At 43.2% G+C, this 11147-nt stretch overlaps 1 protein-coding gene across 4 annotated transcripts; it reads right to left on the minus strand.

The window, feature by feature from the left end:
* Nucleotides 1-1773: 1773 nt before the first annotated feature.
* Nucleotides 1774-10092, minus strand: LOC125481803 (gastrula zinc finger protein XlCGF8.2DB-like). Of its 4 annotated transcripts, none has more exons than XM_048593714.1 (3): nt 9981-10091; nt 6528-6607; nt 1774-4401 (listed from the first exon to the last, which is right to left on the minus strand). In XM_048593714.1, the coding sequence occupies exon 3, from the start codon at nt 3964-3966 to the stop codon at nt 3223-3225; it is 744 nt and encodes a 247-aa protein (XP_048449671.1). In that variant the 5' UTR covers nt 3967-4401; nt 6528-6607; nt 9981-10091; the 3' UTR covers nt 1774-3222. The 4 variants fall into 4 exon arrangements, with proteins under 4 accessions (XP_048449671.1, XP_048449669.1, XP_048449672.1 ...); XM_048593712.1 differs by having other exon boundaries at nt 1774-4442; XM_048593715.1 differs by lacking the exon at nt 6528-6607 and having other exon boundaries at nt 9981-10092.
* Between the last annotated feature and the right edge of the window lie 1055 nt (nt 10093-11147).

The raw sequence follows: 11147 nt of genomic DNA on the forward strand, positions 1-11147 counted from the left end.
TCCCTGCATTTTGCACACAAGACACTATGGGCAATTTAGCATAGTCAATCTACCTAAGTTGCACATTTTTGGACTGTGGGAGGAAACCAGAGCACCTGGAGGAAACCCACGCAGACACAGGGAGAATGTCCAAACTCCACACAGTCGCCCAAGGCTCGAATCAAACCCAGGTCCCCGGTGCTGTGACGCAGCAGTGCTGACCACTGTGCCACAATGCAGCCTCGAGAGATCTATGTATAATTTTCTCAATTATAGAGCTTTTCACACTAAATGTGAGCAATTCAGCATGCTCAAGAAAGGATTCACCTCCATGTCAGATTCTTACAGTCAGCCTTGTTTTAGTCTATCCTAGTGAACCAAGAACACCCTCTCTGAAATGAGAAGCAGATTCATCATTTCAAGTTCAGTTGACTCTGAGTGACTTTGAACTCGAAACATTAATTCTGTGTTTGTCTCTATAGATGCCAGATCTAAGGAGTTTCCACACCATTTCCTGTTTTACTTTGATCTGCAGCATCCTCAGTACTTTACTTTTCTTTCTGAGTTTGAGTCGAGTTTGCACTCTTGTACAATTGCTCCCAGCATCTTTACCATCCCCAGGATGGGGATCAGCACCTTTACTCTCCTCGGGCAGGGATCAACATCTTCATTGCCCCCAGGGCAGGGATCAGCATCTTTACTGACCCCAGCACAGGGATCAGCATCTTTACTGTTCCCAAAGCAGGGATCATCACATTTTTTCTGTGCACAGGTCAGATACTAGTATCTTTCATACCCAAGGGAGGAAAATCACCTTTATTTTGCAGGCAAAATTTGTGGATTAGAGTCCAGATGTAAAGATTAAAAGTACCCTGATTTAGTACCTGACAGTGAGTTTTTTTCGTTGAATGGGGCGACAGTCACTGATGTCTCATTCTTTCACAGCTCCATGTATTCCTAATTGGGACAGTCTAAGCAGACAGATCCACAGTGAACCAAAAATCAAGATTCTGCAGATGTTGGAAATCCAGTCTCAAAACAGAAACTGTTGGAAACACTCAGCAAGAGAAACAGTTTTGGAAGAGAAATTTAGTAAAAATGTGTGTTGCTCACCTTTTACCTGAACTGGACAATATTAGTTCTGAATAGTTTATAAACTAGGACTGTGTCATGGAAAAGGAGACTGGAGTGCAGGCTTGATGGCGAATGGCCAATTCCTACCGCTAAATTTGATATGGAAATGCCGATCATGGACTGGGGTGGAAAAAGTCAAAGTCACATGACACCAGATTATAGTCCAACAGGTTTATTTGAAATCACAAACTTTCAGAGAGCTGCTCCTTCTGCAGGTGGAGTCACCTGATGAAAGAACAGCAGTCTGAAAGCTTCTGACGTCAAATAAACCTGTTGGACTATAATCTGGTATTGTTTGACTTCTGACTTTGCTCCTGACTAACATGTTTGTATGAAAGAATAATGTTTTTGCAAGCAGTTCGGAGGCTGGAGTGACGAAATGACAAAGTTCAAAGTCCATCACAATGATGGTACAAGGTAACATTGTCTATAATGAGAAGTTAATAAACAAATGGGCTAGGAAGAGAAACAAAAGTCAGGCCCAGAGACAGCAAAATGTGAACAGCATTGGCAGTACCTGCTCTTGGACAGAATGGGTGACACAATTATTGCCCCTGACATTTTAATCATGAATGTTGAGCGTGGAAACGTCACCAGAGGGACCAGGTGTCCTTGGATACATATGACAGAACGTAACAGAAGATGCAGCAACAAATGGCGAACGGTAGGTAAGCTTTTATTACAAAGGGCTTTGAAGAACGAGAGTGAACTCCCCTGAAGTACTGTGAGCAGGTTCCTCTGGTGAGATCTGCCCTGGAGGACTGCGAGCAGTTTTCAGGAGTGAGGTCTGCCCTAGAGGACTGTGAGCAGTTTCTGATGACTGAACTAACATGAATGATCTAGAGTGAGTGTAACAAAGGTTCTCCAGACTGGCTCCTGGGAAGAGGGGATTTCTGAGCAGAAGAAATTGAGTAAACAGGGCTTATATTCTGTGGGATAAAATCAAAGTCACCATAGTGCTACTGGACAACCAGGCTGTCTCTCATTCGAGACAGACAAATGGTGGTGGCTAACCTGAGAGTCAGGCAAGGGAAGAAGTCAAGAAGGACAGTCCTTCATGGTCACCTCAGCTGGTGAAGGAATTGAACCCACACTGTTGGTACCACTCCACATCATAAATCAGCCGTCCAGCCAACTGAACTAACTGATGACCAACCTGTAGGATATAGAGAAATAGAAGTGATCTCATTGAATTATCTTTTTTTTTGGAAGATGCTTGATAGGAGCAATGCTGAGTAAATGTTTCCTCTGGCTGGGAAATCTCGGACATGGGGTAATTGTCTCAGAATAAGGGTGTGACCATTTCAGATTGAGGTGAGGAGCAATTTCTTCACTCACATCACTGTAAATCTGTGGAATTCTCTATTCCAGGGAGCTGTAGATTCTTGGTCATCGCGGGTTTCCAAATCAGGCAGTGTTAGATTTTTGTACATCAGCAATGAGGGAAATGGGGATAATTTGAGAAGGTAGAACTGACGTAGATGACAGGAGGAACAAGTTCAAAGGGCTGAATGGATGTTTACTGTTTCTATTTCTGCATTTGATTCTAGCCTCAGGCTGCTGTCTGTGCGCAGTTCGCACAGTCTCTGTGTCTGTGCAGGTTTCCTCCAGGTGCTCTGGTTTCCTGCCAATCTAAAGCTGTGCAGGTTAGGGTGGACTGGCTGTGCTAAATTGCCCATAGTGCCCGGGTATGTGCAGACTATGTGGATTAGCCATGTTAAATGCAGTGTTACTGAGACTGGGTAGGACACTCTTCGTGATGGGCCAAATGGTCTGCTTTCACATTGGAGGGATTCTATGATCTCCAGAAACAAGCCGAAAAAACATGGTTTGGATATAGCTAACAGCAGAATTAAAAATCAATTAACACTTACTCAGAAATTTGCTGGTAGTTAACCAGTCCTGATGAACCAGGAAATCCCTTTTCACATACTGTGCAGGTGGATAGTCTTTAGTCAGTGTGACTGTGTCGATGTATGGTGACAATATGACTATTTCCAAGCTCTACCTTACAGATACACAACTGTTATTAACATTTTATCCACAATACCAGCACCTGTAATTGAGCAGGGATTAGTAACATCAGTACAAACAGCCCAAAACCATGGTTCATTTGATAGTGAGAGTGACAGCAAAATCCTTCAACTGTGGTTCTTTGTGAACTCGCTGGTGTGTGAACAGTTTGGATGATGGAGTGAATGCTTTCCCACATTCAGAGCAGTTGAATGGTTTCTCCCCAGTGTGAACGCTCTGGTGTCTCAGTAGGTTAGATGAGCAAGTGAATCCCTTCCCACACGGAGAGCAGCTGAATGGTCTCTCCCCAGAGTGAACTTGCTGGTGTATCAGCGGGGAGTTCCAGTCAGCAAAGCCTTTCCCACACACAGAACAGGTCAATGGTCTCTCTCCAGTGTGAATTCGCTGGTGTATCAGCAGTTGAGTTGTCTGAGTGAATGCTTTCCCACATTCCGAGCGAGTGAATGGTTTCTCTCCAGTGTGAACTCGCTGGTGTCTAAGCAGGTTAGATGACTGAGTGAATCCCATCCCACAATCAGAGCAGGTGAATGGTCTCTTTCTAGTGTGTATTCTCTGGTGCGTTTGCAGATTTGCTGACTGAGTGAATGCTTTCCCACAATCGAAGCAGGTGAATGGTTTCTCTCCAGTGTGAACTCGCTGGTGTATCAGTAGCCTGGATAGTGAAGTGAATCCCTTCCCACAATCCGAGCAGGTGAATGGCTTCTCCCCAGTGTGACTCTGTTGGTGAGTTTCTAGCTGGGATGGGTAAAGAAATCCCTTCCCGCAATCCGCACATTTCCACAGTCTCTCCCCAGTGTTACTGCGCTGGTGTTTGGACATTTCAGATAAATCTTCACAGACTCTTCGACACACAGACCATGTGCATTTCTCCCCAATGTGAATGCTGCTTTTTCCTTCAATGTTCAAAATCCTGAGATAATTGGGTTGTGATAAACAAAGTGACTGTCAGATCTGGATGTGGAACTTTTTGAATTCTCCAATTGCAAACTAAGCTTTCAAACAGAAAGTAAGTGCAGTGAGTGAGAAACCAGAAGAGAACACACAGATTGTGAAACTGAGAGAAATCCTCTGGACATTTGTGGAGCGACACTTGGGGAACATGCTGGATTATCATTAGGACAAATTCATTCATAAATATCCTCCAGGTAAGGGATCCAGTCAGTGTTTGCACAAAACTACCGAAAGAGAGAGGTGGGAGAGCCAGGGAGGAAGGACAGGCATTGTATAGCTCTGTAACTCAACCTTTCGATCCCTCTGAAAGATTAAGAATAGTGCAGAAGTAAAATTGTGGAAATCTGAAATGAAAACAAAAAATGCTTAGTTAGAGTTGTACAGCACGAAACAATCCCTTTGGTCCCAGTTGTCCATGCCGACCAGATATCCTAAATTAATCTAATTCCATTTGCAAGCATTTGACCCATATTCCTCTAAACCCTTCCTATTCACGTACCCATCCAGATGCCTTTTAAATGTTGTATTTGTACCAGCTTCCACCAGTTCCTCTAGCAGCTCATTTCACACAGGCACCACCCGCTTTTCCTTTTAAAACTTTCCCTCTCAGCTTAAACCAATGTGTTTAGTTCGAGTCTCCCCTACCCTGGGAAAACAACCTTGGCTATTCACCCTATGCCCACCATAATTTTATTAACCTCTATAAGGTCACCTCTCAGCCTTCAATGCTCCAGGGAAAATAGCCACAGCGTATTCAGCCTCTCCCTACAGCTCAAAACTTCCAACTCTTGCAACATCCTTGTAAATCTTTTCTGCACCCTGCCAAGTTTAACAGCATCATTCCTATAGCAGGGAGACCAGAACTGAACACAGCATTCCAAAAGCCGCATAATCAATGTCTTGTTCAGCCTATAACATGACCTCCCAACTCCTATACTCAATGCACTGACCAATAAATGCAAGCATAGCAAACATCATCTTCACGACCTTCTGTACCTGCAATCCACCTTCAAGGAACTGTGCACTTGCACCCCAAGGAGTCTCTGTTGCGTAACAGTCCCCAGGGCCTCATCGTTAAGTGTTTAAGTCCTGCCCTGATTTTCATTACCAAAACGCAATATCTCACACTTATCTAAACTAAACTTATTTCTGTCACTCCTTGGCCCATCGACCCATCTGATTACGTTCCCATTGTACTTGGAGGTAATCTTCTTTGCTGGGTACTACACCAACAAGTTTAGTGTCATCTGCAAACTTACTAACCATTCCTCCAATACTCATTCCAAATGATTTATATCAATGACAAAAAGCAGTGGACCCAGCACTGATCCTTGCAGCACACTGCTGTTCATCGTCCTCCAGACTGAAAAAAACAATCCTCCACCATGATTCTGTCTCCTACCTTCAAGCCAATTTTGTTTCAAATACCTAACTCTCCCTGGATTCCATTTGATCTAATCTTGCTAACCAGTCTATCATGTGGAGCTTTGGTGAATGCCTTGCTGAAGGCCATATAGACAATGTCCACAGCTTTGCCTTCATCAATCTTGTTTGTCACTTCTTCAAAAAACTCAATCAAGTTAGTGAGACAAGATTTCCCACTCACAAAGCCATGTTGACTATCCCTAATCAGTCCTTGCTTTTCCAAACACATGCAAATCCTGTCCCTCAGAATCCCCTCCAACAACTTACCCACCACTGACATCAGGCTCACTGGTTGATAGTTCCCTGGCTTTTCCTTAAAGAATGGCACCACATTAGCCACGCAGTCTTCTGGCACCTCACCGGTGTCTATCAGTGATACAAATATCTCAGCAAGGGGCCCAGCAATTACTCCCCTAGCTTCCCCCAGAGTTTGTGGATAACTCCTGATCAGGTGCAAGGGACCTATCCACCTTTATGCATTTTAAGACGTCCACCACGTGGTCCTCTGTAATATGGACACTTTTTACGACTCATATTTATGTCTCCAAGTTCTCTAGCTTCCATATCCTTCTCTGCAGTAAATACTAATGCGAAATACTCATTTACTATCTCAGCCTGCAGTTCCACTCAGAGACTGCCTTGTTGATCTTTAAAGGGGCCCTATTTTCTCCCTCGTTGCTTTTTTGTCCTAAATGTAGTTTCAGAATCTCTTGGGATTCCCCTTAACCCTATTTGCCAAAGATAGCTCATATCTCCTTTTCACCGTCCTGATTTCCCTCGAGTATACTCCTACTGCCCTTATACTTTGAGGGATTGACCCAATTCCTGCTGTCAATACCTGGCATGTGCTACCTTCTTTTTCTTGACCAGAGCCACAATTTCTCGAGTCATCCAGTATCCCCTACACTTACCAGCCTTGCCCTTCACATGAACAGGAATATACTGTCTCTGGACTCTCCTTATTTTATTTTTGAAGGCCTCCCACTTTCCAAGCATCCCTTTACCTGTGAATTGCCTCTCCCGATCATCTTTTGGAAGTTCTTGCCCAATACCGTCAAAGTTGGCCTTACTCCAATTTAGAACTCTGAAATTTATATTAAATATATAAGTTTTACATTTAAACTAATCCCATCTGCCTGCATCTGGCACACATCCCTCTAAACCTTTCTTATACATGTATTTATTCAAATGTCTTTTAAACAGTGCAACTGTACCTGCATCCACCACCTCCTCTGAAAGTTGGTTCCATACATGAACCACTGTAAAAAAAAAATTGTCCCTCATGTCTTTTTTTAATATGTCTTTCTCCTCTCACCTTACACATATGTCCCCTTGTCTTGAAATTCCCCAACCTAGGGAAAAAAAACCCTTGCTATTCACATATTCTGTGCACCTCATGATTTTATAAACCTCTGTTAGGTCACCCCTTAACCTCCGATGCTCCAGTGAGAAAAGTCCAAGCTTTGGCAGTCTATTTTGATAATCAAACCCTCCATTCCTGGCAACATCCCAGCAAGTCTTTTCTGAACTGTCTCCAGTTTAATGATAATATCCTTCCTGTAACAGGGCGACCAGAACTGCACACAATACCTCAAATGAAGCCTCACCAACGTCCTGTACAACCTCAACATAACATCCCAACTCCTGTACTCAAAGGTCTGAGCAATGAAGGCAAGTGTGCTAAACAACTTATTAACCACCCTGTCTACCTGTCTACATAAACTTCGAAGAATTATGTACCTGAATCTCAGCATTTCTCTGTTCCACAACACTACCCAGGGTGCAACCATCAATTGTGCAAGTCCTACCCTTGTTCATTTTACCAAAACACAATATCTCGCATTTATTCAAATTGAACTTCATCTTCCACTCCTCAACCCATTGACCCAATTGATCAAGATCTCGCTGTCATCTTAGATAACCTTCACTAACCACTATACCACCAATTCTAGTATCATCTGCAAACTTACTAATCTTGTCCCTTAAATTCTCATCCAAATCATTAATATAAATGAGAAACAAAAGTGGACCCTATACCGATTGCTGTGGATCACCGCTGGTCACAGAACTCCACTCTGAAAAATCCTCCAGCATCATGCTCTCTCCTACAACTAAGCCAATTTTGTTTCCAACTGGCAAGCTCTTCCTGAATCACATGTGATCTAACTTTACTAGTTAGTCTACCATGTGGAACCCTGTCAAAGGCTTCACTCTCATTCCAGAGGTGCTGCAAATCTAACCCAATTCCCCTGCCATTTGTCCACAGCCCTCTTGATCATTCCTTGAAAAGTTAAATCCCAAATCTCTTGAGAATAACTGCTGAAGCTGCATCCAGCTGCTATTCAGACTGTTCCAGATCCTGGGAACTTGCTGAGTCAAGTAATCTTCACTCTGTATTTGCCAATTATCTGAATGTTGTATTCTGCGGTTACCAAACGTTGCCACAATGTTAATAATTTTTCTCTCTCTGCAAACTAATATCCTGGAAACAAATCTACTACTCGACTAAATCTTTGCTCATCAGCACCAAGGAGAATTATCTGAGCTTCTGCTGGCTCTCGCCAAACCAGAAACCCATCATAATTTTAATTTACTTATGGGATGTGGTCTTTGCTGCCCAGACTAATATTGATTGCCCATTTTTATTTGATTTGGAGAAAGTGGTGATGAACCATTTTCTATAACTGCTGCACTCCACGTGCAGCAAGTACACCACTGTGCTGTTTAGACAATAATCCGCCCTGAAGCCTCACCACCCTCTCTATCGCAGGAATCATACCTCAAACCTCACTACCCTCTCTATCATGAGAATGACCATCGAGCCTCACTGCCTGCACTATTGCAGGCATCACCCTTGAGCCTCACCACCCTCCACATCGCTGGAATCCCTCTCCAGCCTCACAACCTGCCTATCGTTGGAATCCCCCTCTAGCCTCAGAACTCTCACCATCTCTGTACATTCCTCCGGTCTCACAAACCTCCATATCCCTGTAATCTCCTCCAGCCTCAAAACCCTCCTATCTCTGGAAATTCCTCCAGCCCATATAAACTTCCTTAGCTCTGTAATTGTCTTTACCTTCACAAACCTCCCTTTGTTTGAAAACTAATCCAGCCTCACAATCCTCACCATTTCTGTAACCTCCTCCAAAATCACACTTTTCCCTATTTTTGTAATCTTCTCCAGTCTCAGAATCCTTCCTGTCTCTAATATCCTCCAGCCTCACAAATCTCAATGATATGTGCTTTCCTCTAATACAGTGCTTATGATGATACCCGATTTTTATTCCTTCACTTGATGGCGGCACTTTCAAGTTCCTGGGCTTCAAGCTCCAGAATTTCCTGGTAAACCGCTTCATCTCTACACCTCACTTTTCTCCCGAAAACATTGACCAATCATGAGTCATTTATTCTAATATCTCCTTTTCTGAAATAGCTTGAAATATTGCTTGGCATCTTCCTATGTGAAGTGCCTCAGAGGTCTACAGTACAGAAAAAGTCTCTGTGGCCCATCCAGCCTGTGCCAGTTAAAAACCACCACCCAACTATTCTAATCTAATTTTCCAGCACTTGGCCCATAGACTTGTCTGCGTTGGCATCACAAGTGTGCATCTAAATATACCTTAAATGTTATGAGGATCTCTGTGTCTACCACCTTTACAGACAGTGATGTTCAGTGCAACTGTCACAGCATAATGACATCACAGACAGGAACAGAGACGCGCTGAGTCTGTGCAAACCAAAGATCACCCACACATTGTGAAGGATGGGAGGGTCTCTGATAGGGGGCAGAGGAGATTTAACAGAATGATTTGTAGGAAGAGGGTTTTAGTTGCACGGTTAGGGTTGTTTTTGACATTATTCTTTCATGTGACTTGGGTGTTGCTGGTACATATCGAGAATATCCATCTACAATAGATGGACTCTCCTTCTCAACCTCTCCCCTCACCTGGGGTGTGGTAATCTTCAGGTTAAACCAGCCCTACGGTCAGGTAGGACAATGGTGACTTCACCTTTGGCACAGTGATGCCACTGTGCCTCGGTGGTGTAGAGGGGAATGTTGAATGTGGTGGATGGGACACCACTCTGACACAGTGCTTCATCTGGAGGATGTTCACTTTCTTTAATATTGTTGGGGCTGCACTGATGCAGGTAAGTGGAAAATGTTCCAACACAATCCGGATGAGTGCCTTATAGACAGCAAGCAGTCATTGGGGAATCAGGTGTATGGGGAAACTGAGATTGTTCTCCTTGTAACAAAGGATTTTGAGGGGATCTTTGATAGAGGTGTTTACAAAAGATATACATTAGGATGATAAAATGTACACTCATCAACTGATCATAAAAAGGATTACAGGACATATATTGAAAGTTTTAGGGAAGGTCTCTTGAGAGAATGGGGTGATTTAAGAGAGAAATTTTACACGGCAAATGGGAATGAGCAGGAACACAATACTCACACACAATGCGAATATCCAGGTCCTGATGAATTGAGTAATTCTGTCAGAGTTTGGTGTTACAATTATTGAGTTTCCCACCTGAAAGTCCACTTCTAATATCCTGTAACACAAATTCATAAAATCCATCACTGTCAGTCCAGGGTAGAAATTCACAACATCCCCTCCACCTGGCCGAGGATAACTGTGCATTGTCCCTACGACACATTATCCCTTGTGGAGGTCAGCAGTTGATTCGGGGGGAAATCTATTTGGGTTTCTAGGAGTTTCCACCTTGGGACTTCATGTCACTGAACAGAACAGCAGGTCTTTGACACATGGCAAAGAATGGCCAAGAGTTAGTGAGATGCAGACAGCAGGATTCGCTTCCTTTTCTTTCCTTCCGTGCTGCTGCACTGCCACATCAATGAGACATTGGGCCGGAAAAGCTAACGCAGCTTGATGGACAAGTTGTCTCGATTCTGAACAATGGACAGTAAGCTTCTCCCAGTCATTCGAAAGAATGCCCCTTAAAAAGATAACAATTACCTATGTGTCATCTTGCCCAGTGCTCCCAACAAAAAGATTAGAATGAGGGAGGATCTCATAAAAAAGGGATAACAGTCAAGTTCCATGAGGGTTACAGTTTATGGAGAGATATTGATAAATGGGCGACAAGTTGGCAAATGGAGTATAATGTGGGAAAATGTGAAGTTGTTCATTTTTGAGGAGACAACCAAAGAACACAGTGTTATTTGAAAGGTAAAAACTGTGGAAAACTGCAACACAAAGGGACTCAGGAATAATTGCGCAGGAAACACGAAACGAGCACGCAGCTGCAACAGGTAATCAGGAAGGGCATGGGATGTTATCCCTTATGTCAAGGTATTGCAGTATAAGAGTTTGGAATATGTGTCTTAGGACAAATGTACAAATTTCTGGTAAGACCACATCTGGAGGAATGTGAGCAGCTTTTTTAGTCCACTTATTCAAGCAAGTATATCACTTCACTGGAGGCATTTCAGAGAAGATGAACTAGGATGATCACTGGTTTGGACAGATTATCTTTTAAGCTGAGACTAAACAGGTTTGGAATCTACTAACTAGATTTTCAAAGAATGAGAGATGATCTAATTAAAAATATAGGATTCTTAAGGGAGTTGACAGGATAAATGCTGAGGGGATATTTCC

Source organism: Rhincodon typus, unplaced genomic scaffold, assembly GCF_021869965.1.
Source record: "Rhincodon typus isolate 14 unplaced genomic scaffold, sRhiTyp1.1 hic_rhity00003643, whole genome shotgun sequence".
Classification (NCBI taxonomy): Eukaryota; Metazoa; Chordata; class Chondrichthyes; order Orectolobiformes; family Rhincodontidae; genus Rhincodon; species Rhincodon typus.

What these genes read in the sequence shown, in the direction of transcription:
- LOC125481803 (XM_048593715.1), bottom strand. Translation starts at nt 3,966, where the DNA reads ATGTCCAAACACCAGCGCAGTAACACTGGGGAGAGACTGTGGAAATGT.